Here is a 27980-nt window from a genome sequence, read left to right on the forward strand (position 1 = left end):
GTACCTCTATGGACAGCTTTGGTATGTATCAGTAAAGACTTTGTTTCACAAAAATCCAATGTTGTCATTATGAGCAACTGTCATTTGTCATTAAACTCGGGGTCACTCAACATCCGGCATAATATGTGCATTTCAAAACAGGTGGTAAACAGGACATGATTTAAAACTAGGGTGACCACCTCCAAGCTGGCCCAATGAGGGACAGGTGACCCCGTTTTGCGGGACAATCCGGGATGGGGGGGGTAAAATAAAAAGGGGGAAAAAAGATTTTCTTTTCTTTTATCGTTATCATCAATATTGGCCATCGTCTTCAGTTTCAAAGTGCTTTATTTATGAACAAATTATGCTACAAGAGATACAATTAGGCTACTATAGGCTACAAGATTAACACTAATAGTGCCTCTTAATCTGAAGGTTGCTTGGTGCCTCGGTGCCACGCCGTTTCCTCCATAGGCCGCCGCTATTATTTTGAAGGGCTGGAAGGGGGTTGTTTTTGTTTTTTTGGATTATCACTTGACGGCAACGATTACGTCATCTAGTCACATGACAGTGTGGGTCCAGAAGAGAACATGGCTGCGCCCATCGTTTGTGTACAGTATGGAAGAGTGGAGACCATCCTTTGTATAAGAATGACTCTTTTGGAGAAAATGAAGTCTCTTTATGGGCCTCCCAATGGATTTACTATGGAGGGCGTTCACTTCGCGTGCACGCCCGACGTGCGTTGTAAACAAATCGCGGACATTACCGATGCGGGCGGGACCGGAGCGACGTACAGTAAGTAATAATACCTTTACTGTATATACAGTAAGATTGACAGTCCTCACCGTCAACGGCGCCATGGTATTAACCCTTTCAATGACGGTGAGCGCCGTCAACAGCAGCAGAACAGTTAAGCAAATAGCCTCTGTAAATTTTCATTACTATAACCAAAAGAGACGGCTGTCTTCACTGTGTTGCCAAATTTTGCGAGAGGAATAAGTAACCAGGTCTATGAAAACAAGGCCCAAATAAGTGAATATAGGCCATGTGAGCTCGTTAAACCAATATACGTCGGCTATTTGAAAGTGGCCGAGCCGATCTACAAGCTCACCGCAACCACCATTATTTACAAGCAACTTTACATAAAAACAAGCTCAATGTGGCTTATAATAATAATCAGACATGGCAACACTCACCGTGTGATGTTCCTCCACTATTCTACAGTCACTGAGACTAGCGGGTGTCTGGCTGGGGGCTACGTTTGGCTATGCTGCTCGCTAACGCTGCCTGCTATGGCAGTTGCAACCACAGTCTAAAAACAGTCTGATGTATGGGACTATAACAACAACAAGCAGACTTCTCCTGGACGTGTTCTCCATGTTACAACAGTGCGCTCCGCACAGCACAGCTAGCGATAGCGATCGATCATCGAGCTCAGAGAGGGAGAGAGAGAGAGAGAGAGAGAGAGAGAGAGAGAGATCATCGAGCTCAGAGAGGGAGAGAGAGAGAGAGAGAGAGAGAGAGAGAGAGAGAGAGAGAGAGAGAGAGAGAGAGACTGATCTCGTCTCGGTGCGTCCAACGGTATGAGAGAATGAGGACATACTGTATGCTTCACTGTCTTCACATGAGCGTCACATATTGTGAAAACAAATCCCCTATATTTTATTTTTTTCTCCATGTCTTTGATTCGCGGGACATCAGTGCCGTTTTACGGGACGCGGGACAGACGGTCCCTTTCCGGGGCTGTCCCGCGAGATGCGGAATGGGTGGTCACCCTATTTAACTGTTCTGCTGCTGTTGACGGCGCTCACCATCATTGAAAGGGTTAATACCATGGCGCCGTTGACGGTGAGGACTGTGAATCTTACTGTATATACAGTAAAGATATTATTACTTACTGTACGTCGCTCCGGTCCCGCCCGCATCGGCAATGTCCGCGATTTGTTTACAACGCACGTCGGGCGTGCACGCGAAGTGAAGCTCCTCCATAGTAAATCCATTGAGAGGCCCATAAAGAAACTTCAATAACTCATAAAAGACATTTGTATACAAAAAGGGGTCTCCACTCTGCACACTCTAGACACGGGATGCGCGCAGCCATGTTTCCCTTCTGGACCCACACTGTCATGTGACTAGATGACGTAATCGTTGCCGTCAAGTGATAATCCAAAAAAACAAAAACAACCCCCTTCCAGCCCTTCAAAATAATAGCGGCGGCCTATGGAGGAAACGGCGTGGCACCGAGGCACCAAGCAACCTTCAGATTAAGAGGCACTAATTGTGTTAAAACAAGCGCTCCACAAAACTTTGGTCCTATGCACAGACAATTAATGCAGATGTAACACAGCAAAAGAAGAACGTTTATTGACAGAAAGTTGTTCATGATAAGGATTTTTGTGAAACAAAGACAAAGATGATAACTAGACATAGGTATCGTTTGGATTTTTATGAGTCCGGTTCCGATTCTGCTTATCGGTTCCGGTTCCTAACGGTTCCGTATTTCTGTTCCAAAATGGTTAGAAATACGATTTATTTATTTATATTTTTACACAGAAACATAATTTGAATGCTTAATTTATAGTTTTAATGTGCAAAAGAATAGTATTTCACAGGCATCAGTCATACTCTTATTCTGAAGAGATTGACCACGGGAAGCCTATGCTGGAGCTCTTATTGCTACTAGAGCAACATATCCTATTCTGAAGAGATCGGCCACTGGAAGTCTTAATGCTGCCAGCACAACATACCCGAGACACGACGAACGGACGGAGACCGCAACAGGCGAGACACAAACACCGTGACCGTACACTCTTTCAGTCAGATGAATGCCAGGCTGTTTCGACAAACCAGACGTGGATTAAACTTTCTTTGGGTTCCCTGCTTTAATGAAGCCACACTTTAGAGCGCTTTCCATGGTCCATATTTTGCATGCCTGTCTGGCTGTTGCTCGCATCTACAGTGTGTGTGTGTGTGTGTGTGTGTGTGTGTGTGTGTGTGTGTGTGTGTGTGTGTGTGTGTGTGTGTGTGTGTGTGTGTGTGTGTGTGCGCATGTGTGCGTGTGTGGAGGAATACAAGTCGCATAGTCACATAAGGTCCTGACAGATAGTCAAATACGTCTTTTAAGATATGTAATGTAATCATGAAGCCTTTATTTATTTTACTAGTGTGTCAGCCGTGTCTAGGAACCGATAGGCAGTACCGAAATTACAAATATTTTTTGGGTAGTGGGTACCCAGGAACCGTCATTTCCTTATCGGTTCTGGCTTGGTACCCATCCCAAATGATAACCCAAGCTGTCTGTATTGGCGAGTCATCAAATTGGACAGTCCAATCAGCCAACGCCTATATTCCACTTTCAAAACAAATATGAAAGGAATTTGTGTGTTGATATCATTTGAAGGCTCCTGCCTCTGAGCTTTCAAATGTAAATGTACGTACAGTGTGAGTAGTAGTAGTAAAATCTCACAGTGTATGCCCAGCTTTAGAGAAGGTTTTTTGTTGCACTGCCGTAAAATGCTTTATACCAGTGTTTCTCAACCACTGTGCCTGGGGACCTTTGGTGTGCCCCTGAGAAGGGTCAAGTGTGCCCCTTGAAACTGCTTGAAAGCCAGTATTGTATTTATCATTTTAAAAACGATTTAAAGTAGTGAAAACAGCCGAACTACAAGCACACAACGCCTCACAGAGCGAGGCGTTGTGTGCTTGTAGATCTGCTGTTTTCACTACTGTTGTGCGACAGCCTTGTATGATGAAGCAGGGCTTTACTTTGCGAAGAAACGTACAAATTTCAAACTTGGAGATACAAGGTTTCTTCCCGACAGTGACGATATTTTGGTGTGCCCATGGATTCTTGGGACGTGAAAAGTGTGCCCATGCAGAAAAAAGGTTGAGAAACACTGCTTTATACATTAGGCCTAACAAAAAAAAACTTTGGTTTCCGGTTGGCGACCGACCCTATTAAATACGTGCGACCCAGATGATTTTATTGGCATTTGGAGTGAAAAAAATAAAATAAAAAAAATAAAGTCAAAATCCGACGAGTCGATCAAAAACGTCTTACAAAAAATATATTTGGTGCGACCACATTCGCGAAGTCAGGACCTGTCCCCGGTTCCCGAGGCTAAACTAATGTGAGTTACGTTACAACTTGTATTCCTCCAAACACACACAGACACACAAGCACACACACAATCGGGGGACAAATTGCGTTGCCACTCAGTCAACAACAACACTGACTGGCAGCGGTAGCCATGCTACAGGTAGCAACGTTAGCAGCCCAGCCACCAGTACAGCTGAGAACTGTATAGCCACCACAGAGAGACGTGAGTTGGAGACGAAACATTTATGACAGCGTGGGATTCATCTGAAAGACTGTACGGCAACAGCGCTTGAGTGAATGCGGACTCCCGTGCGACACTGCATGTCTGCAAGTACGACTGCGTCTCTCTCTCTCGCTCGCTCGTCGAGTTGTGTTCTTTTGTCAAATCTAAGCTGGAAAATCTAACACTTCCTGTAGCCGATCTCTTCAGAATAAGATACGTTGTGCTAGCAGCAATAAGACTTCCAGATTTCTTATTACAATAAGACTTCCAGACGGTGGTCGACTTCTTAATCTCTTCAGAATAAGAGTATCCTAAAATAAATTGAAATATGATTTCATTTGCATGATTCATTAAAACTCTAAATTAAACATTAAAATTAAATTTAAAAAATATGTTTTAAATGATTCATTAAAACTGTAAATTAAACATTAAAATTAAAAAAAAAAAAAAAAAAAAACTACCTACCCATCCTTCCCATGAGGAAATAAAATAAAATTCCTTGCTACCCATCATGCCCACAAAAAAATAAAAATAAAAAATAAAATAAAATAAATTCCCTACCTACTCAGCCCTAAAAAAAACCAAAGTTCTTTTTTGTTAGGCCTTACATTTCTTTCTGAATACAGAAATTAGAAAAAGTGGTAATTGATCATTTTTGGTTAAAACTCTAAAATAGCACTAATATAGTCTGATAGTAATCAATTGCTATAGTGTTTGTTCAGTCACAGGGGTCTCCCTGTCTCTTCAGCTCATTAACTATTTTACTGCCTATGACGAGCGTGTTCGTCATTCGTCGCAGTCCACTCTGCCGCGGCGAGCGTTCATCAAATCCTTATTTGGGCATGGAAGCACAGGCAGCGGGTGTCTGTGGTCTGTGAGTGATCCTACAGCCACGAAGAAGCATGCAGCCAGAAGTCATGTTATCTGAACTAGACCAAGATTGTTTACTTTCGTTTACAAAAAAAGGAGGCAATGGGTCCATTTTTCTCTGCTTTGTGCTGACTTTGGGTGAAGAAAGCCACAGTCTACTGGCTCTATGAAGACGTGCGGGGGTCTTTTAAACAACACCGCGGATGGAAATAATGGAAGGATATTATTATATGACATTTCAAAGGTAAGTGATTTGCTGGCAAGAGCAGAAAAGATGATTATCCTACATACCGTATGTCAGTAAAAGAGTTAATGAACAGGACATACATTTTCAAGTAGGTGACAAACCTTCAGCCATCAGGAGAGAGTACCCATTTATCAGCTTCATTTTTATAGTGTTCCAGTTCCAATTTTGTCTGCTCCTTTCTTTCCAATTTCACTTGTTTAATCTGTATCCTGTCTGAGTTCTCCATTCTGATAGGATACAATTGGTATCCAGACCTGAAAATGCATTTTCTGTCTAACAAAGAGCTGGAGAGACATGGAGACTCCTGAAAAAAAAACTGTCTATAGCAATGCGTTCTATCAGAATACAGAGCTATTTAACACTTATTTTAACCAAAAGAAAATCACTTACCCTAACTTTAATGAAGACCTAATGCACTTGCCTGTTGGGCAACCTGAAAGCAAACTCCACTTGCCCGAACGTCTTATTTACTTGCCATAGGCAGTCGGCAACCGTTTGTGTCAACCCGCTTTGAGACGTGCTGCCATTTGATCACATATCCAGGAATTAAGAGGCTAAACTAGGCTAAGCTCAGTGTTCACACAACAAACTGCAAAGGAGCAGAGACATACAAAAAAAAAACACATAGCTGCCGCTTGACACTTGCCAGTTCATATATAAACTTGTTGAGGCAAAAGATGTTTGTACGTACGTTTAGAAATAATGTTTCTGTGGATGGAATTCTGTGGAATGAGTTTCCAAAGTAATTCTTAAGTAATTCCAGTCATTGCAAAGACGGAAGGAGGAACAAAATGACCAATCTTTGATGTTACACTCCAATATGAAACAGCTGAAACTCTCCGGTGTTCTACAGTCTTTTATAAGAGCCACATGTGTGATAGCCGGGGGGACCTGAGCGCAATCAATGAAACCAACAGTGAAAAATGAACACGGCACATAAGCCTGAAGTCACTATGCAGTAGTGAGACTCTGTAAAGTCCAACGCCAGAGGTATGTTTTGAGTACTGAATAAATAAAAAGGGCCCCAAGAGGAAAATGGAACCCCTGGAAAACTGAGGCTTAACAGTTCCACCATGTTTATAATACTAAGAACAATATTCTAAATGCTTACAGTAAAATATAATACCAAGAACTATGTTTATATGCTGACCCATACAGTAAAATCATATAAAGTGTATTCACCAATATGTAATTGGAGAATTCCTATATGGGAGATAATATAATTAACACTTTGAATGCCATAATTTTGCCTAATGTAGATTAGCTGCCAAGATCTGCGGCGGCTCTGTGCACATTGTGTGCGCGACGGTTCCGATTCATGGCCGCCGTGTTATGGTCCATAGAAAACAGGCTGTTTTGACCAAACGCGCGATATGGGAAAAGAACGGCGAGATGCATTAATTTCTCTGCAGCCAGGATGAACACAACTCAATGGGGTCTACAAGCTCGCTAGATCTGCTATTTAGTTAAGGCCCCTCCACCTTGGGCCCTAGTAACTCAGTCCCACTCCCCCCCCTTGTGACGCCCCTGACTCATACTGTATATAGTTTAGTAACATTTTACATATCATTCATGAAACTATATTTCCTGGGCCCAAAATATACAGTACAATGATTTTTGGTCCATTTGGAATACTACATTTTGAGTAACATATTGTTCGAAAAGCTATTCTTACTTAGCCAATCTACAAGCTCACAATGCGTCCGACACATTGTGAGTTTTTAGATGGGCCATTTTCGAGCATCAACAATTAAGCTCCAGTGTGCAGATTAGTAGTAGGGCTGTCACAATTATTACATAATCGTCTAATCGCAATTATTTGACAATTATGTTGTCATAATCATCATAATCGTTTACATGCTGAAAAACTTTAATATTTTCAACAAAAAAAAAAAAAAAATAGTGGAAATAGCAGATCTACAAGCTCACAACACATTGCATCGCAATGCATTGTGAGCTTGTAGATCGGCTATTTCCACTATCAATGTTCTTTTTTTTTAAGTATAAGGTTGTCAAATATGTCTTTGTATCTTTGTATATTTAGGTTATGTGTCATATCTGCCATGTGCAACTTCAAAACCTACAAGCCAAACAGGAATGTACAGTAATTGTCAACGACAGAAACAGAATTAAATCGTTAATCGCAATTATTCGAGTGACAATTAATTGTCATGTAAAATGTCAGAAACGTGAACAGCCCCACAGGTTAGGTGTGTAGTCGTGTAGTTACTGTACCTGTTTGCGTTCCCGTTTGGTGGCGATGTGTTGCGGAGGCGGTTGCTGCGGTTGCTGCTGGGGGGCTGCATTCATGATAACAGGCGCCGGCTGCACCTGGGGTGTGAACTGGGCCTGGGCAGGGTAGTAGGCCCCCGCTGTGGACCAAACACACGGAGGAATGTAAACACACAAGCACAAACAGTCAGTCACGTTGACTTAGACCCACACAGCCACAAGGTGACACGGCCACGTCAACCTGACGCACACACGCAAGGCACACAAAGTCACGCAGACTCACACACTCGGCCAACAGCATACGTCCTGTTTTTTACACCAGTGTTTCTCAAACTTTCAAATGTCAAGGTCTCCTCTTAACTCTGACAGTGTACAAAATGGAACCAAATGGACCCGAACGGGTCCATTTGGTTCCATTTGTATACTGTCAGAGTTACAGACTTGTATGGGACAATTTAGACCCCCATAAAAGGAACCCAGAGTCCCTGGAATCCACTTTGAGAAACACCGTTTTACACAACGGTATGCACTGCACACCTAACATCACTTGTGATTTTAAAAGTCCTGCATATCCATCTTGAATTTCTTTCTCTCCAAAAAGCCCTAAAACCTTCTGACAAGCCACAACAACTGCAGTTTCTTTCTTTTATATAGTATATTGGGTGAATTCAGCTTCATTTTGACATGACAGTTTGGATATGGAGGAAAGCAGGGAAATAGTGGGGATGTTATGCAACAGAGAGGTTCCTCAGCCACAATCAAAACTAAGATTTGTGGGTCTGATGCCGATCAAAATTGTGGTGAGTACTAGACCACCAATTATCTATGTTCTGACCAATATCGTTTAAAAGTGTAACATTTTCTAAGGACCTCAAACTAAACAGAAATAACTTGTTATTTAGCCACTTAATCCATATTCAATGTGATGCACTGTGAGCTTGTAGATCTGCTTGTTATGAAAACCTTTGAAAGATTTCTGCCCAATAGCAATGCCAGGTTTAAAGTGTTTAAAGTACATACTGTCCCTGACCAGCACACACAGAGGGCCCGGTCTGATGTTAATTTGGCCATTATGTTGTTATCCTATTTTCATTAGTGTTCACCCTACCACTTATTCTGTACTGCTTACTGTATCTTGGTTTCATCCTTAATGGGGTTGTGGTGCTGCTATGGTAACAATGGGATCTATAAAAGGTCCATCTATCTGACACTGTTGTATGATTATGTATATGGTTTATAAGATATTTTCCAGATGATACTGTAGATCAGTTCAACAGGTTCAACTTCCAACCAAAAACGTTGACGAATCAACTATTATTTACTGCTGAGTAGCTGCTTCTCAAAGTCTTATCACCTGAGAAGAATCAATCTGTACCATTTTAGAGTCAACACTTCAGATGTTAGACACCATACAGGTAGGCCTTTAAACTATGACACAGCAATCCCTCCACTAGCCAAGGCCCTGTATTGGAGCATTCTTTACTCAACATGGCCTGCTTCACAAACCCCTTTAGAGAGCACAGGCCAACCTGCCACCACCATAAGAAAAATGTGAATCGCAGAAGTTCAAAGGCACCACCCTCTTACACTCAAAACTTAATCTCAGCTCCAGATCTTCAGTGATCTTACCTGGTCCAGCTACAGTTTGAACTTCTTTCAACCCCCTTTCAATCTCATACTCCCCCTCTCTCGGATAGAAGGAAGAAAAGAAAAAAATCTCCTCACATAGAAGTGGCCTCTCTGTCTGCCTGTTGGGAGCTCTCGCTCTCTCACTCGCTCCTTCCCCCCTGCCTGCATTTCAGCCTAACTCACATTACTGAGTCTGCATTGTTGACCAAGAGCGGCACAGCCTAAATATAGTCAAAAAACCACACCGACTGGGAGAGAGGGAAGGGGGGGGACAGAGAGAGAGATGGAGAGAGTGAGAAAGTCACCACACCGATGGGGGAGAGAGAGAGACAGAGAGAGAAAGAAGTGGAATGCATGCATGAAATGAGAAAGGAAGGAAAAAAATTGGATCTTTCTTGGAGCACGTCCCAAACCCTATAAATGAGAGACTTGAGTTATGACTCACACAGAGAGAGAGAGAGAGAGAGAGAGAGAGAGAGAGAGAGAGAGAGACATACATAAAGAGAAGGATAAGGGAGATGAGTTGGATGGTGGCAGAGTAAAGCAAGGCTGTAAAACGACACAGCGTCTAGACAAAACCTACCCTCGGAGTCCTCCTCCTCCTGTTGCTGAGACCCGCGATTCCCCATGTCAGAACAACTCGTGCACCACCGTGAGCATGTGTGCACGCGCACACAAGGGTTAAAGGAGAGGGGGGTCGTCTTCAAACCCCTTCTCTGTTCTTCCGCTCTCTTTGTACAGGTGACCCTCAGAAAAGATTCTTCTCTTTCCCGACTTCCAGCGTGTCTGCCTTTCGCCCCTCCCTCTGACCTCCCCCCTCCCTGATCACTCCTCCTTCTCCCTCTTTCTCCTCTTCCCTCCCTCCTTTTCTCCGTTCAAGTGTACCCAGGGGCGAGCTTAACAGCTAAAACTAACGGGTCATGCAGTCCGGAGAGGCAATAGGGTGTCTGAAGACCACCAACCCCCCCTTCCCCAGTCTTGACCCTCCATGCCGTGATCTGATCTGTGTTACGAGGTCAGAGCCAACAACAGAGGTGGCCTGTGTGTATGTGCATGTAAAAAAAAAAGAGGGGGTTGTTAAAAATACACTGCTCACTCCTCCCCACATGTCGTCACCACCACCTCCAATGCCCGAGTCTATGTTTTCACCTGACCACTAGCACAGCTCTGTTCACCGGTCAAAGGCAGCGCCACCTACTGCCCTGGAAGGCTGAGGCAGGGGTGTGTACTATTTTAGGGGATTTCTATGGGTTTGCAGCATGCACCATTTTGTGTTGTTTTTCCAGCGTGGAAGGAGCACTGCGGAATTAATGTTTCATGAAGCTTCCTGCCTCACATTTGTAAGGCTAGTGTGGAATGTAGCCAATGTAATACAAATTCATGTATGCAGCTTCATATTTGGATTGTGTGTGTGTGCGTGTGACATTTCATTGTCACATGACCACTAGTTGTATGAGGTCAGGCCACTCTGAGTCTGACCTCAAGACAAAAGCCATGCTGAATTCCCAAAGCTGGTGACAGTATATTTAAGGTGTCTCCACACCAAACAGACTATAGCTTCAAACGGCTTCAAACTGCTAGTCTGTTGTAGTCTGCTGGCATTAGTTGGCAAACCTGGCATTTAAAAGTCGGGCGACGGAACATTACCCCTAGACAAATGGGGTCGTAACAATTGCATTCAGATGACACCTTGATAGCCTGCAGCGCTGGTTTGGTAGTGTTGCCAGGTCTGCTCATTATAAGCGACTTTGGTCTTGTTTTCCTGTAAAGTCTGTGGTTGCGGGTTGAGCAGGTTCAGTTTTTCATAGATGGGTTCCGACAGCCCTATTGACGGCAAGCGTCTCTTGCCGACAAGCTCCCGATGGCTCCCTGTCGGCAGCAAACCCTTTTTGACGGAAAATCGTGGCCGTATCTGTGCGGTTAAAAACTGCCTTAGGTCGCATGCACTCAACTGTATCTACCACACATGATCGGAAAGTGTTCTTAATTAAACGTATTTAATTAAAAGGAATCATTTTATTGAAAAGAAAAAGACTGCACTGAGCCGAGGAAACTTGTGCGTAAGCAGAATGCAGCATGGATGAGAACCTGTGTGAGAGAGCTCATTCTGGGCAGGCGGTTCTTGGGTGTTAGGTCTCTAGGAATTTATAGGAATTACTTTTAACTTTTTCCTGGAATGATCATTTTAAGGCTTGGTGAGACTGGTGGTCAATTTCGGTCTCAGGGACGGCCTTGACATTTCCATAAATTCCATATTCTTGCGTTGAAATGCCTGATGGGGCTGGTCTCACAGCCAGTTCTCTCAGAATGATTCATACTTCAGTGGGACGTAAGTAGATGCTGGGTAGAGAGCCACTGGCAACTTCTGGGTTTCAACATAGTTTACATCAAGCCACACAAGGCTTGGGCAAAATGAAAGGTGCACATGATTATAAAGAAGGGGAAGACAAAGATTGCTGTGCTTATCAATATCATAAGGATTTGTATTTCATTACCTTCTGTTGTCCAAAGATAATTAATCCCAGCGCTTTCACATCCACACAATAGAAGCATAGGGGAGAGAGAGCGAGTGCGAGATTCAGGGTAAAAATAGGCCAAGTTGCCCTTTAAAAATGTGTCCAACCCATGCGAATGAGGAAGACTACAGACTCACACTTTGCTGCTCCACTTAATGTTCCAGCTGATTTCTCCCCCTAGGATTCACACTATCCAACTCCCCTCAATAGCTGAACAAGGCAAAGGGTAAATAAGGACTCAGTCCAGACGCTGGATCAGCAGCTTTAATCTTAAAACAAACACCAAAAATTACATCAGCCCTTTGTCGATATCAGCTCCCACACATTAACCCTGGAGCTGAAATTAAACAACAGAGTCCATTTGATTTATTCCGACTTCCAGTGGAATAGTAAACAAGTCCATTCAAGTTCAGCCTTGAAATAGACTCCAAGCGTTAAAAGTAGGGCTGTCTCTGCTCATACCTCATCGAAACTTCAGTTTGAATTAGAAATAAAGATACAACGGGGGATGAGTGGTAGCCTGGCATTAGCCAGACTGATAACGTGGATTCACTCACACGTTCCTCCACAGTATCAGTCTGGACTTCGGCCTATGGGGAGTGAGTATGAGAAATCCGAAAATGACCGGGCCAATCAGGGACTGCGTTTCAACTGAAGTGTGAGTGAATCCACGTTATCAGTCTGGGTGATGCCAGGCATGAAAACTGTCACATGCTTTCTTCAATTTTGCTTGTATTATTAATAGATATATTTGATACATGTGTTAGCACTCAATTCTGATTAAAAGATCACCTTAGTCTCCCAAAATGGGAGTCAGACTGACCGGATGAAGATCCTGTGAGATCTAAACATTGTCTAGCTACTCAATAAAGTAATCCTTGAAGACAGTGTGCAGGCTCTACCTCTCTTAAAAATCATACTCAAATCAAAATAAAGAAAGAATCGCACTCAAAATAAGCTTTTTCTTGCAAGTGTTATCTTGGTTACTGTGGAAATGCATGGAATCTGACAGAGACAACAACTAGTCCCTGTTGTTGTCTCTGTCTCTACTCAGCCAGTCCAGTGTAAATCCAATGTTGTGACTTTCCAAACTGAATACTGGACGTAAAGAAAAAAAAAAAAAAAAAAAAGTGTGATTTTATAGGTAAACTATTAATTTACAGAATGTCTGTCTGTCCATCCGCCGTCTGACCGTCTGTCTGCATGCTGACATCACTGATACTAAACAGTGTCGCCACCATGGTAACAGCCACATGCTGAAACAATGCCCAATGACATCACTGGCTGACATCACTGACTGACATCACTACAGTGTCTAAATTTGGAGATGACATCACAGACTGGCCTGGACACGGAACACCATATATGGGCATAAAAGAGAGCTAGACAGACAGACTGATACAACGGGCATTGCACAACTGGACATCAATGGTGACTATCCGGGCACCGGTCTGGGTTCTCCAACATTACTTCTGAGACTGCTACATTTAGTCACTGATATACAGTGCACACCCCCAGGCACAGGACTAGTTTTCAGAATAAAATACGAAAACAACATTTTAAAATAGTGATGAATGTGTTACCCACTTGGGCTTGCATTTCATCTAGTTTTACTATCTTTGGAAAATATTGAACGAATAAAAACAGAAAAAAAACAACACTTATGCCATATAACAATAACTAAAATCCCAGATGATCTCTAGCCTTATTTCACAACATCAACATATCAATATATTGCCCAGCTCTACTGGCAACACAGCTGGAAAGCAATGCTCAGTCTCCTGTTGTTGGTTACTTATTGGTAGCAGACAGGCCGTAGCGTATTACGTACAGTTAGATGTAGTGCTTTGTGCTATAGTGCTCTGCTCACCATTGCCTTTGTTCTCAACCAGAGCAGCCTGGGTAATAGTCCAGTAGCCAGCCCATAGAGCCCCATTGTGAACCCGGACATTTTGAGTACCCTAAAGTTTTATGTTAGAAATGTTGAGTATGGGTCCCCAGCAGTTAGAAACTGCCAGATGCCAACTTGCATATGTTGGGCAATTTTCATAATTAGCATAATTAGATTAAATTAGCATAATCACCTATAATAATGGAAAATATGTCAAAAACTGATTGGACGATTTGAACAATATTGGAGTGGTTTTGGGGGTTATTGAGGATGCTGAATCTTATTTCTGACATTTTCTAAATTCAAAACGACCGTTTTAAACCGGAAATGGCCATATACCAACTTAAATTGGGATGATTTTGATACTTTTTTGTTGATTTTGATTATGAATTAAATTATAAATGTGGTTATTTATATGCTTATAGATTATCTGCATTTCAAAAGCAAAATATAGACAATCCACACAAATTATTAGAACAATGACTGCCACAATAGCCTATCAAAAATAGTCACTTCATCATTTGGAAAATCAACAAAAAAGTATCAAAATCATCCCAATTTAAGTTGGTATATGGCCATTTCCGGTTTAAAACGGCCATTTTGAATTTAGAAAATGTCAGAAATGGATTCAGCATCCTCAATAACCCCCAAAACCACTCCAATATTGTTCAAATCGGCCAATCAGTTTTTGACATATTTTTCATTATTATAGGTGATTATGCTAATTTAATCGAATTATGCTACTTATGAAAATTGCCCAACATATGCAAGTTAGCATCCGGCAGTTTTTAACTGCTGGGGACCCATACTCAACATTTCTAACATAAAACTTTAGGGTACTCAAAATGTCCGGGTTCACTTTCTGGCTACTAGACTATAAGCACGTCCTCACTTCACCTTAGCACTGCCTCTCCCGACAAAAAGAAACATGCCAGTTGCGTTGGCACGAGGAATAACTGTCTGAAAAATCCCAGATACCCTTTTCAGGGCTGGGCATGTGCGTATGTGTCTCAGGATCAGTGTGTATAGTAGATGTGTAAAATGTTTGTGTTGCTGTGCACAAATGTGTGAACTACGTGTCATTAAAGTGTGAGCACAACGCTTGACTAAAGTGATTAGAGACACAAATCAGACAAATAGTGTGCAAGTGGCAAGTAACTTTGGAACGAGAGGCTGTGAGTGAAACTGTGTGTTCCAACAGTTTAACTGCGTTTGTTTCCATCAGTTCAGCTAATTCCATTACACTGGGCACCGTTCGTGGACAGGGACAAATTCCAGAAATGCTCTTTCAAATGTTCCAACAACTGGCTTCTGGTTCAAAACCACACTGAACTAGACCTTTTGTTTGGAATTACGGTGTACGTCTAATCTAATGCAAAATGCATACTTTATCCTCCAACAAAACAGAGAAATCATTATGACACTCACGTCAAATAAAAGACAGGTACTCATGGACATACACCCAGAACTATTATTTCCCCCACTGACATCTGGATAAAATGAGTACAATGAATGAATGTACGTTATCGTCAATCAAATACAAAGTACATCAGATGCCAAATGGCACACCCAAAATGTAGGAGTGTGTGTGTGTGTGTGTGTGTGTGTGTGTGTGTGTGTGTGTGTGTGTGTGTGTGTGTGTGTGTGCGCGTGCGTGCATTCTCGTGTGCTACAGTCTAAACAAAGGCACAACATAGCTTAGATAAATAGCAGCAGGGGATCATTGAGTTTGTTTTTAGGTCATCATGGGTTATTGTGGTGTACCGACATACAGCAACCACTAGAGGGTATGGTAACACACACAATGAAGGGCAGATGCCACTAGTGCTTTGCAGAGCTTTTTCTTTATAAGATCAAAGGACCTCAAAAACCTAATGTTGATTTGGATGGCAAAAGGCAACTATGTCATTTTGAGAGACAGTTTCAGATTCTATTTTATGGAGTTCCATTTCTTAATATGTCAGTTTATTTTTTGGTTTCATCACTTCCAATTTCACTTTATTCTGCATCAGTTCCCAGTCCTGATTGGACAAATTAGTTTCCTGACGTGACTTTCTTTCTTTCTTTTTTTTTTTTCATCAGGAGAAACGATGTTGGAATATAGAGCTATTTAACACGTATTTGAACATGATAACACCACTTACACACCCCTTTAATCTATGATGACAATAATGGCAGCTATCAAATGAATTACTGGAGGTACACTATCTGGTATAAAAAATAAAATAGTGTTTGTGTGCGTGTGTGGGTTAGGCGAGGCCCATCACAGAGCCTCTTACCATAAGTACCGTATTCAGCAGGGCTGGTGCCAGGGTAGAAGCCAGGAGTGCCAGCTGGCACTGGGTACTGTTGGGGTGTGGCCACATAGGTCGCCGATCGATACTGAGGAAGAGAGAGAGGGGAGAAAGGGTCAGTTTGCTTGATGAAACACTGCAGTTAAACCCCCGTCTAAGAAAAAGATTAAAACGCTCCTGTAGTCAAAAAAGCCTCCTCTTAGGTTTTTTCCACATTTGTTTGACAGCGACAGCATACAATAAATGTATTTAAGCTAAAAACTAATTTATATCCCACATTATGATGTGAAAGAATATCCAATATACAGGCCCACAACACCAACAGGCTACTATGCTCTATGTTGGCTTTCATTGCACGGTCAAACAGGTGTCAAAGTCATTATTTTAGCACTTGAGAAAGTAGCCCACCGTTCCCAAGCTGTGTGGCCCATATATCATGAGCCTATATCCCTCTTCCCGTAGCGCAAGGCAGCTTAATGTACAAGCACACCCCCTGGACATGGCGCTAGTATGTCATAGGAATTTATCCCCAAACCAACCCTTGATATTGTATGCCAAGCAGGTAGGAATCGGGTACCATATTTATAGTCCACAGCAGGGGACTGAACCCTGACTTCCCTGTCTCAGGGCCACAAGGCCACTGAGCTGTTTTCATTTTATTTTAGCACAATTTTATGTCCGGGTAAAGCACACAGACCTCGCCTTTGGACCACAAGGTACTGGGTTCAATTCGCACTGAGGTGTGCATTGGCACTACCCTCACGATTCAATTCGATTACGATTCACCAAGTAACAATTTGATTCTACAATGAATCGTGATGCATCGTTTTTCTAGATTACTGCATTTTAATCAGTCAGATACACTCTACATCATATTTACTTAGAATTATATTATACAGTATATAATATTATATACAGTATTATAATTATATTATATACGATTACATTTAGGTGTTGATTATCGATTGTCACGGTGCTGCATCAATGCAGAATCGAGAACAGCAGAATTGCGATGCATAGCTGAATCGATCATTTTTTACACCACCACTCAGCATATGAGTAGCATGGCTTGGGTAACTAATTTGTAAGTCAAGTAGCCTACTGGGAGCTGATGGTAGGTGTGGCACTCCACCTGAGCAGCAATCCATCTCCCAGGGGTCTAGTGCATTGAAAAGTGGATAGACGCCTTTGTTCTCTGCCGACACAATAAACCATTCAGAACTACTTACGTACTTATTGTTGTAAATTAACGAACACAAACAAAGCCGATTCCGTCAATATGCAACTTTACAAAAACCTGGCTTTTTTCAGGAGCATATGTCAACTTCCTGTTGATTTTATTATTTTAAGATCTGGATTCAGTGATCAAGTCTGGATCATCTTCCCAATTCAACATGAAGAGGTAATTTTTATTCAAAGACAAACAGGTTTTGTCTTTGAATAAACCCTCTTTGGATGTACATGTATTCATGCGAACACAGGCACGCGCGTGTGTTTGTGCTTACTGTGAGTCCGCGACGTGCGCGTTTTAACTGTTGCAGGTATGCTAAAACATAAGAGTCACTTTCCATCCCTGTCAGTGAGGAACAAAATTTCTCCCTTCTCCCGAGTCCCGACACCCACATCAAGCTTGTTATTCGCTTGCCCACCGTTACGTGGGTCGCGTGCGTGTCGCACCGGGTACACTGCTACGTCTCTGTGTGTGTTGTAACTGTCTCGAACGGGTATGGAATAACTATGTCGAGGAAAGCAGTTGCCAGCCCCCTGCAACCTAGAATCTTGCTAATCAATGAGGACGCCAAACGCACCCAAATGACCAATGTTTTACACAAATACATACCAGTAAGACTCCCTAATCGGGAGATAAGCGACCGTTGGTCGCTTATCTCCATAAATAGGCCAAAAAGTAGTTTGTGCAAAATCGTCCTGATGGTGGCGCTAGATGGGACAGATGCGTTGTGATTACATGACTGTAGAGATACTGTGTACTAAGTAGACACACCCACAGGCAGATCTTGATAGTGGACCCAGGTCTGTTTATTTAAGCATGGAGGCTCATCCTTCCTGGACTCCCTGGTGTGAAGGGGTGTGTGTGTGTGTGTGTGTGTGTGTGTGTGTGTGTGTGTGTGTGTGTGTGTGTGTGTGTGTGTGTGTGTGTGTGTGTGTGTGTGTGTGTGTGTGTGTGTGTGTGTGTGTGTGTGTGAGAGAGAGAGGACAGTGGCAACATTCCTTGCCACTTGGCAGGTCACACATTATGTTTGAGAGAGAGAGAGAGAGTGAGTGTGTGTGTGTGTGTGTGTGTGTGTGTGTGTGTGTGTGTGTGTGTGTGTGTGTGTGTGACACAGAGAGAGCAGCCCCGTTGGGGTGGTCATTTGGTCATTTTTGCACATTTGGTAATTTTTTACACCTGGGGGTCCCCCAGGGACCTGGGGGTCCCCGAAACTCCGGGGGTCCTTGGAGGTTGTAGTTTGGCAGGCAAGGAGAGTGATGGGGAATTGGATGTGATGCGTTAATTGCGACCGTAGGTCGCAGTTACTTGCACACTATCCAAACCTCCACCGCTGTCCCTCCGTCACCGGAGGGACAGCCGGTGGAGGTTTGGATAGTGTGCAAGTAACTGCGACCTACGGTCGCAATTAACGCATACATAATCCCCATACTTTATTGCCAGTCAAACTATATCACCCATTCTGTTGTTACATCATTTTTTATTCATCACAAATATACTATTGGTAGTGATGCTATACTTTCATTTCAAAGTACCATGTCCTGTAATTCAATTTTTACTGATCAACTATATTCACAATTATAGCAAAGCAATCCTTCTACACGTTTATCAATACTGTCTGTCTAAGGAATTGCACTCCTCCATGGATTAAATTAATCTATAATTGCAGGTCTGCTCCTTACATTTTTGCTCCAAATTTTCTCCTGCAAAACCCAGTTAAAGTTACTTTCTATCCCTCATATACTGTGTGCACACCCCAAACCCCACACTCTGCACATCATTTTGAAGCACATATCTTCGAACGGTAAACGACTAGTCTTAGTGTATCAGAGGAGACACTTGGTTTTCTACTGTACAACCACCCCAGGACAACAGTGCAGGGGTTGGCAGTAACAGCAACCATAGTACACATGGGGATCGGCAATGACTAACTTTGGGAGAAAAAGATTGTATAGGTTTGTAATGCAATAGTGCAGTGTTTCCCAACCTGTGTTCCAGGCCCCAGTTGGGGGGTGCCAAAGATCACAGAGAATGTGTTAGGACTGGATTTTAATATAAAGCAACCTAAAAATTAAATTGGGAGCTCCTGTGTGACTGCAAATAATTGCTGTGGTGCGATCATAACGGTCAAGTGAACCAAAACAGGCACTCCCTGCCATCCAACTGCCTTACCCTCTGAGCTGCGCTAGCTCTTGGTGCTAATCTAATAGCATGTAGCGTGTAGTAATCTACCGTACTCATGACACAATGGTGTGGGCGTCGCTGACATTGCTCTTCATAAGTTTTTCTCACCACGTGTCAGAAACTACATTAGTTCAAGCATTTAAGTTCAGAAACGATCCGAGCCGGCAACGGAGAGAAAGAGAACGTTTCTCTCTCACTATGAAAGAGAAGGAGGCAGACCTGTGTGTGTGTGTGTGTGTGTGTGTGTGTGTGTGTGTGTGTGTGTGTGTGTGTGTGTGTGTGTGAGAGTGAGTGAGTCAGAGCTAGACAGAGATCAAGTCATAGGAACAGACAGCTGGTGGTACATTTCGGCAAATGAGTTTTGAAACAGTTGAAAATAAATATTCAGACAACACAAAAAAACAACAACCCTGATCAATGTTCTCATTAGAAGTGAGTAAGCTTTGGCTATACGCATTATGGCCCATGAAATGGAAAATAGACTACTGTGTTGCATTTACGTTTCAATTATTTTATAACATAGAAATTCTAATTAAATGATCCAAATAGGATATGAAGGTGAACCAAAACAACAGATGAAGATGTGATTAGCCGGAATCAGTGTAGAAGGTCCTCATCTGGACATGTTTGATACCTCAGTCTCTTTGAAGAGATGGATGGATGGATGAGGTACAGACAGTCAGGACACAACATTTTAAATCCTGGCCCCAGCATATTGCATTAAGTCCCAGTGGTTGCCTATCATGCAAGACTACTATCTTAATTTTATGTTATTGGTAAACGGCACTGTTACATATTGTTTTTATTAATTAAATAAAATGCATTACTTGGTGGTCCTTACATTTTGGTAGATGCTCCTAAATTATCTTTCTGGTGCTCCTTAAGTTTTTAATTGGTAGCACAAGTGCTACCAAGTAAAAAAAGTAGGTCAGGAACCACTGCTATTTATGTCTGGCCAGTTAGCTGCATCCCCAACAGTAAGTAAGCTGCTCTCCTAATATACACCAAGAGGAGCCACATGTCAGGCGTTTTCAATTGCATTGTAACAATCCCTTTCTAACCTTGCTTCTGTGTTACTTTTACACAAAACCACACTCAGCATTGTGGTTAGGGATCAGCTGAGCAACGTGAGGATCGTGCTAACACAATAGTGGAGGGGTCAGATTTACTCAAGCATGAGATCACACAGACAGGAAAATTTCTCCTTTGATAGAGGGAGGGGAAAAAAGTTGCTCTATCCACAGACCACATGCATGTGCCAGGTATGGAGGCGACCGCGCGTTTCCCAACAAGTCTGTGCCCTTAAAGCTAGATGCAGAATAGACCAAAATTTAGAGTAAAAATCTTTAACTCAAATCCTTGCTTCTGGGGGACCCTGGAACAAAAAATGTTGCGATGGGGGTCCATCCGTGGAACAAAATATTTTGAGATGGGGGTCCGCGGCCAAATACATATTTTGGGGGTCCTTAACCACTGATACACATTCTACAAAATGTAGAATGTGAAAAAAAACGTATGTTGCCATCAGTGGTTCTAAAAACTTTGTCATGTCAAGGACCCCCAAAATGATATGTATTTGTCCACGGACCACGGACCCCCATCGCAAAATATTATTTTGTTCCAGGGACCCCCAGAAGCAAAGATTTGTGTTAAAGATTTTCACTCAAAAAGTTGGTCTATTATGCATCTAGCTTAAGGGCACAGACTCGTTGGGAACCTCGCGGTCGCGGTATGGAGCGCCAATTTGCCTATTCATGTTTGTTTTGGATGCCTTACCTGTCCAGGTCCTATAAAGTAAGCCGCTCCCTGTGGTGAACTGGGGAAAGGCAGCTGCTGTTGAGGGATCATCATCATCTGGGAGCCAGGTCCCGGCTGGTAGACGTGCGTAGGGGCCACGGGCCGCGGGCCGCTGCTGGGGGGCACCCCCCGAGGCCCGCTGCTGGGGGGCAGGTTGGCCCTGTTTGTATAGTACGGCTGGAGAGCAAGGCGAGGGAGACAAACGGAGGTGGGAGCAGGGGGAGACGAGGTGTAGTGGAGAAAGGAAGGAAAGGATGTCATAAGTGATAAAGGACAAACATGAGGAGACGGAAGAGGATAAAGGAGAAGGAGAGAGAGCAAGTGTGATGACGGCAGGGGAGGGGAGGAGGAACATGGATAAAGAGGAAGGAAGAGACATATTAGGGCGATATTGATCACTCCCCTTCTTGGGAAAATAGGGCAACCACTTTCATACGTCACTTGGATCAGGTTGCCTCTGCTAGTCCAGCCTAACAACTAGCCTTGTACTTTGTCCATGGGTCCAAGTGGAAACATATTGGCTCCGACAGCCAGGAAAGATAAAGTAGCTAGCACCGGTTCATTGAGAACTTCCTCATTGACATTCTGCTGCTGGCCTGGGAAGCCAACCACCACAGCCAGTAAAATGACGCCAGGCAACAAAGCAGAACACTGCCATATATTACACATGCAATCGCGCGCACACACACTCCCATGGAGGGTGGGAGGAAAAACAGGGGAGGCAGCCGAGAAAGGAAAGTGAGGGATAAGTTACCTGCAGCGACCTGAAGCCTCCCTTCAGCAGCACAAACACAGACCACACACAGACACATCCAACGGAAGCAGAGAGGAAGAGAAGGGAGGGAGAGAGAGAGAAAGAGCACCACACAATCAGTTACGGAGCATAGCACCCAAAAACCTACTACATTGAGCCAAGCAGTGAATTAATGAGCTGCATGCAGAGGATAATGCAGAGTGCATGCCAGTATATACTGTATGCTTGGACAGAAAACTGTATAACTAACAAACCGTAAAGCACCAATTAATCACCCTGACGTTCATCTGCTGTGACAACATAAACCACCTGGTGTGAAATAAGACGGCTAGTGTTGGAAAGCAGACTTCATTTCAACAAGCTGCTCTCCCATTACATTTGATTCAGCTGTAAACCTCATGTAAACTTTAGCCAAAAATAGCAGATCTACAAGCTCACTGTGAGCTTGTAGATCGGCTATTTTTGGCAAAGAGGTTTGATGTAGAGGGGGAAAAAGAGCGGGCTATTGACGGTTCAAGTGGTTAATATCTGAAAACACAAATTGACATGAATCCAAAATACACTGATGATTGTGTATTTCATCAGAAAACGTTGAAGACCCCTGTTCTACATCATTTGAAATTTGTCTGTCACACATGTGAGAGCTTGCAGCAGTGTTTTTTTCTCCCCTGTTCACTTGACAGAGGCTGCAGACTAGACAGACACATGGTTTACACAGAGTCACCTTTTATAAATGTTTATACAAAGGCTCCCTGAGTGAATGGTTTGGTGGTTCGCATTATATTTTGGGTTCAAAAATGTTTCGTGGCATTCTGCTTTATTCATCACAGGACAGTGTGAAGAAGAGACAGTTAACGTGAGGCAAGGTTTCAGAGGTAATCAACCACTGGAATGTTGAAGTTAGACGACACACAGAGTACTTAAGATAAGCCCTTCTTCTTGACCTTCTGTCTAAAGCAGAGTTTAGTTCCCTGAAATACAGCAGGCTGCAGGCTTTGGTGTTAACAGCGGTTTTATAACAGATTTTACATCTCCACATCCACGCTGCTGACATGGTGTAGTGCTACATGAGAGGAAAAAAAGCAGCCTTGTCATTATTATAATATATTTTGTTTGTATATTTGTTTTCCATTGGTCATTGGCTAAGTTATAATCTGATCATTCTTGATGTTTTGATCAAAGGGGATTTATAGTCTGTGTATCAAGATGCAGGGATGCAAACAAATATAGGATGATAAAAAGAACTTAAGGAAAAACGTTATCAGTAGCCTAATATCATATGAGTCAGATAGACTGGATTGTGGCCCATTTACAGAACGCATAACATTACACCTGCTGCTACGTACTGTAGCTAATGCTAATAATGTTAGTCAGCAAATGTGGACAGATGAATTCAGCATCTGTGGGGAGTGGACGCTGCTCTCAAAATGTCTGTGCAGGCAGAATGGTGTGTAATGCAGTGATGGTCCAGCAAGACTAGAGTAAACAACCACGTAAACAGTGATGTAAGGTGAGATCCTCAAAACAGGTCCTGACAGTAGAGTAAAAATGTTTGCTCAATGCAGTTCACTCATATGAGCAACGACAAAAACACACTGTATGAATCGTTAGAGATTAAATTCAATTCAAATGGGCTTTATTGGCATGGGGAAAATAAGTTTACATTGCCAAAGCAAGTGGGGAAAAAAGCGACAGTAGCTGAAAAGCACATTCGTTTGCATCCCTGATGATAACACAAAGAAGCTTTGCACAAACGCATTACCTCATATCATAGGCACTAGATAATGACAATTAGGCAACAGTGCTTACAGTCTTCAGGCCAAGCTAGTGCTTCAGACGAGCTTCAAAACATTCCCAGTGGTTTGAACATGTGTTTAAGTTACGCCCTTGACTGGGGTTAATTCATCCCACCCCACCCCACAGGAGGTTAGTCAATTGTGCTGTTAGTACCTGTTGGTGTATAGGCCGGGGCCCTGGGGCAAACTAGAGTGGGAGGAGAGGCACACAAGACAGAGGTTAAAGACCCCCCAGAAAGATCAGCAGACAGACTCCACACTGGACTCAAGCCCCCCACAGGTTTACATTTGACCAATGAAGCTTACACCCAGGTGAAGATCAAGCATGCTCAAACACCCAGAAATAACAACAATAGTAATACATATAGTTCGCTGTCGGGCAAAAACCTTTTATCTCCATAATTCATCCTCCCCCACCCCCCTTTTTTTCATGAATTAATGGTCTATACAGTGTCATGCAAAAATATCATATTTTCAAGCTCATAGCATGCTGCCATTTTTAAAGACATTTGAAAGATTTCCCCTAAAATGACATGCCCAAAATTATGACACCAGGTGTAAAGTGGTTAGGTCTGTCTGTGGGTTTTATAAATATTTAACCAATTGAAAATAATAACAAGAGCTTGCGACTAAACATAACTAAACTAAACTAGAAAAGAACGCTTTTTTTTTCTTTTTTCTATTTCCTGAAAACAGTTTAGGACGTAAAAGGTTTCCGCCCGACAGCAACCCAATGTGGACACACATAAGAGATTGGGGAAAGCTAGATTATCCTTTGTAATTTGTGGAGGTTGAGTGCAGAGCAGCAGTTTGTGGTGCAGAGATATAGTACAGGCAATAATTCAGAAATTCACAAATAAATTCGGTGAGCTTGGGCAAGCTTGGGCTTTATGATGTCACACACAGAACAGCTCTGGAGCCAGGACCTTGACATTAGACATTTGAGCAACAATGTGTCCTAAAAACATAATTAATAAGTGAATGGAATTATGCTGCACTTCGGTGACATGTGTGAGAGATGTGTATTCTATAGGATGGAATAAGTCACAACATATTGCTCAAAGCCTTGAATATGGAAGAGAAAGTGATTACGCTAAAAAAAAAAGTCAGTAACTACCTGACATTGGTAGGGATTCATTCCAAACTAGAATGTTAAGGAGCTACTATTTTGGAATGGAGCACAGCCAAACCTCAGTCTGAAGTGAAGCAGTGATTAGGGATGGGACGATAAGCGATATAATCATTTATCGTGATAAAAAACACTCACGATAATCGTAGCGTGGAGATATCGTGATATCGTCCTCTGTCATGCACTGTTTCACCTTTTATTTGCCGAGCTGCATATCCGATACCACTTAAACCCTCTATAATTGGTAAGCGGTACTTATAATATACATACTCGATACAGTCTTTTTTTCACTCTCTATCAAATGTCTTTGCCAAAAAATAGCCGATCTACAAGCTCACAACATGTCGTGTTGCGTGTTGTGAGCTTGTAGATCTGCTATTTTTTGGCAAATATTCTGCCAAAATGGATTTTGATTATTGTGATAATATCAAAAATTGAGATTTCTTGCGATGATATGAAATTTTCATATCGTCCCATCCCTAGCAGTGGTGTCAAGAAGTGTGTGGACTGAAGGCTGGGGCCTACCTGTCGGGGCTGCGGTGTTGGGTTCATTTGTGGAGGCGGGGTGGCAAACACGACAGAGGGCTGCCCAGGGGGGTAGGAGGGCTGTGAGAGAGACACGGAGAGGAATGAGATGAAGTGAACACCGTGAGGAAAGATGTGTGTGAGATAAGAATGATATTTACCTTGAATTGATATTGATACCAATAACGACTCCAGCCCAACCGATATACAGTATATATCAGTTTGGCTGATATATTAGTTAGATTTCTTGATATGTCGGCAATTATGCAGGTGATGCGTCCCAATTTGTAACAACTTACAACCTGGCATCTCTATTTTAAGCACTTTCGGTATAGGCAAATATTCTTAATAGAAATGGATTAATTAAATCGTATTGGTAATCTAGGAATCAGGATCGACATCAGACCCAAATTGTATTTAATATTATTCCTTTTCACTGCTTTTACTCCCTTTGTCCCCCTCCAGGTCACACACCTACATCAATGGGACCACAATGGAAATAAGCTTTTAGCGTTCTTGTGTTATCCTTTTGACTTTCCTGTGCAATTTGTTCTTTCTTTTGAACACATTGTCAATCAATCATTCAGTCAAAAATATCTTTGACAATTATGGTGCGAGCATGTGCATTAGGGATGTCTCAGAATAATCGATTTTGAACAAGTCGTCGAGTCTCCGAAAACATTGCCATTGATGTACTCTTCAATTCAGCAGCACCAGGTTGTAAAGCACCTAGGCTACTCATTCAAACGCTTAACCAGGTGCAGAAAGCACACATGAGTTTCATCCATGAAAAACCTCCTAGGTTAACGTAATTCAATAGGTCACATGTTTCTATATTACACTAAATTTGCTAACGTAAGTTTCCCTGAGATGATTTCAACATGGTACATGGAGTTACCGACAGAGTTCTACTTCTCCAGTATGATGGTGTGTGACCGAAAGAGGAAATATCAGATTTAAAAGAGTTTATGATTATTATGATATGATAATCAAAAATTACATGTATTTTTAAAAAAAAAGCTTTTTATATATAATCGATTTTGACTTTTATCAGTTTCTGACATACCTAACGCGCGGCGCATGCACACAAACGTTCTGACAGTGAGGAGGACATTACCTGTGAGAGACCAGGGGAAGGGGCAGAGGGGGGTCCCGTTATAGGCTGTGGTGCTTTATTCATTTCATGGAGTTCTGCATGGAGGGACGTGGGACACGGACCTGTGTAGAATCTGAATAAATAGAAGAGGAGAGAGGGTGAGTCAGGACAAAAGGGAGGGGGATACCGTAGAACAGTGGTGACCAAACTTTTTAGCCCATGACCCAAACGAGTAATTACACATTTGCCCGGGATCCAAACTAGTGAAAAATTAAATAGCAGACCTACAATCTCACAACGCGTCGCTTCTCGCTGCGTTGTGAGCTTGTAGATCAACTATCATCACTACTTCTTAAACATTTGCTTTATAATTTATGGAATTTCTTAACTTTTTATAAATTATTGATATTAATAATATTTATTATATTAAAAACGAAATAAAGGAAACAACAACAAAAAAGACACCCATAAAAATGTGTTTGGGAATTTGAATCCTTAATAGTAACCATTTTGGACATAATTAGAGGTTTCCACAGAGATGATAAATAGAACAGTGGTTCTCAACCTTTTTCAGGCTGCGAACCCCAAAATACATATTTTAACTGGGGGACCCCCCCACCCTGACGAGCACTAAGAGTTGAGGGATTACATTTTGTATAACAAGGTTCTATTGTGAAAATAGCAGATCTACATGCTCACAACGCCTCGCAACGCGTTACTCCCTCCCACCTGTCCAATTATCACAAAAAAATCTGCTGACAGTAATACAGCTCCTTAGAAATACAGAGTGTGTGCATGTGTGGAAAACAAGAGTGAAAAGTATCCTGAAGGGAAGCTGATGAGCCACAGGAGTAACTTAACATATTTGTGCTAATCCTTTTGTGTCGTGGTAAATAACAATTATTATTATTATTATTATTATTGTTGTATCATCATTCAGCCTGGTGTAATAACTAGGGACGCACCGATATCTTATCAGTATCGGCTCCCGATATGACTTAATTAAGTCATATTGGGATATCGGATATCGGACACAACGTCACCGATCCAAGTCACAGATAAAAAATAATAATAAAAGAGTATCTGGCTTATAAATATGCAATACAATCGTGCAATTGTAAGCCCATAACCAAACGTATTAGCATATACTTGTTAAATAAACGATATCTCACAATCTTATCCAGCAAACCATTTTCATCGCTCCTCCACTTTTGAGACGAGACACGTGTACTCAGTTGCACTGACTGCACTCTGTTATTTGAACTGAAGCCTATCCTACAATTAAAAAATGGCTTTAATTGAAAGGTGATGCATTTTTTTATACTTGCTATGTAGCCTACTGTATCGGGTATCGGTTTCGGGAAATATCACAATGTATATCGGATCGGATCGAAATTGAAAAAAAAAAACTGTATCGGCGCATCCTTAGTAATAACGTGAGAACAGCAGAACACAGCTGGCTGACCTCCCTTTTATTTGTTTTCTAATCGC

At 42.3% G+C, this 27980-nt stretch overlaps 1 protein-coding gene across 3 annotated transcripts in view; it reads right to left on the minus strand.

Annotated features, from left to right (window-relative positions):
• LOC308289903 (eukaryotic translation initiation factor 4 gamma 1-like) overlaps nucleotides 1–27980 on the minus strand; it is a 66813-nt gene that overhangs the window by 24532 nt on the left and 14301 nt on the right. The window contains exons 3-8 of one of the 3 annotated variants that reach the window (XM_080731674.1): nucleotides 26511–26622; nucleotides 25394–25474; nucleotides 23894–23926; nucleotides 21169–21366; nucleotides 15975–16068; nucleotides 7654–7790 (exon numbers count right to left, since the gene is read on the minus strand). In XM_080731674.1, the coding sequence (XP_080587800.1) occupies nucleotides 7654–7790; nucleotides 15975–16068; nucleotides 21169–21366; nucleotides 23894–23926; nucleotides 25394–25474; nucleotides 26511–26573 (606 nt within the window). In that variant the 5' untranslated portion in view covers nucleotides 26574–26622. Of the gene's footprint in view, nucleotides 1–7653; nucleotides 7791–15965; nucleotides 16069–21168; nucleotides 21367–23893; nucleotides 23927–25393; nucleotides 25475–26510; nucleotides 26623–27980 lie in introns of all 3 variants that reach the window. The other 2 variants (XM_080731673.1, XM_080731675.1) reach the window with 2 other exon arrangements.

The sequence above is a fragment of the Nannobrachium achirus genome, assembly GCF_963921795.1.
Source record: "Nannobrachium achirus genome assembly, chromosome: 8".
NCBI lineage: Eukaryota > Metazoa > Chordata > Actinopteri > Myctophiformes > Myctophidae > Nannobrachium > Nannobrachium achirus.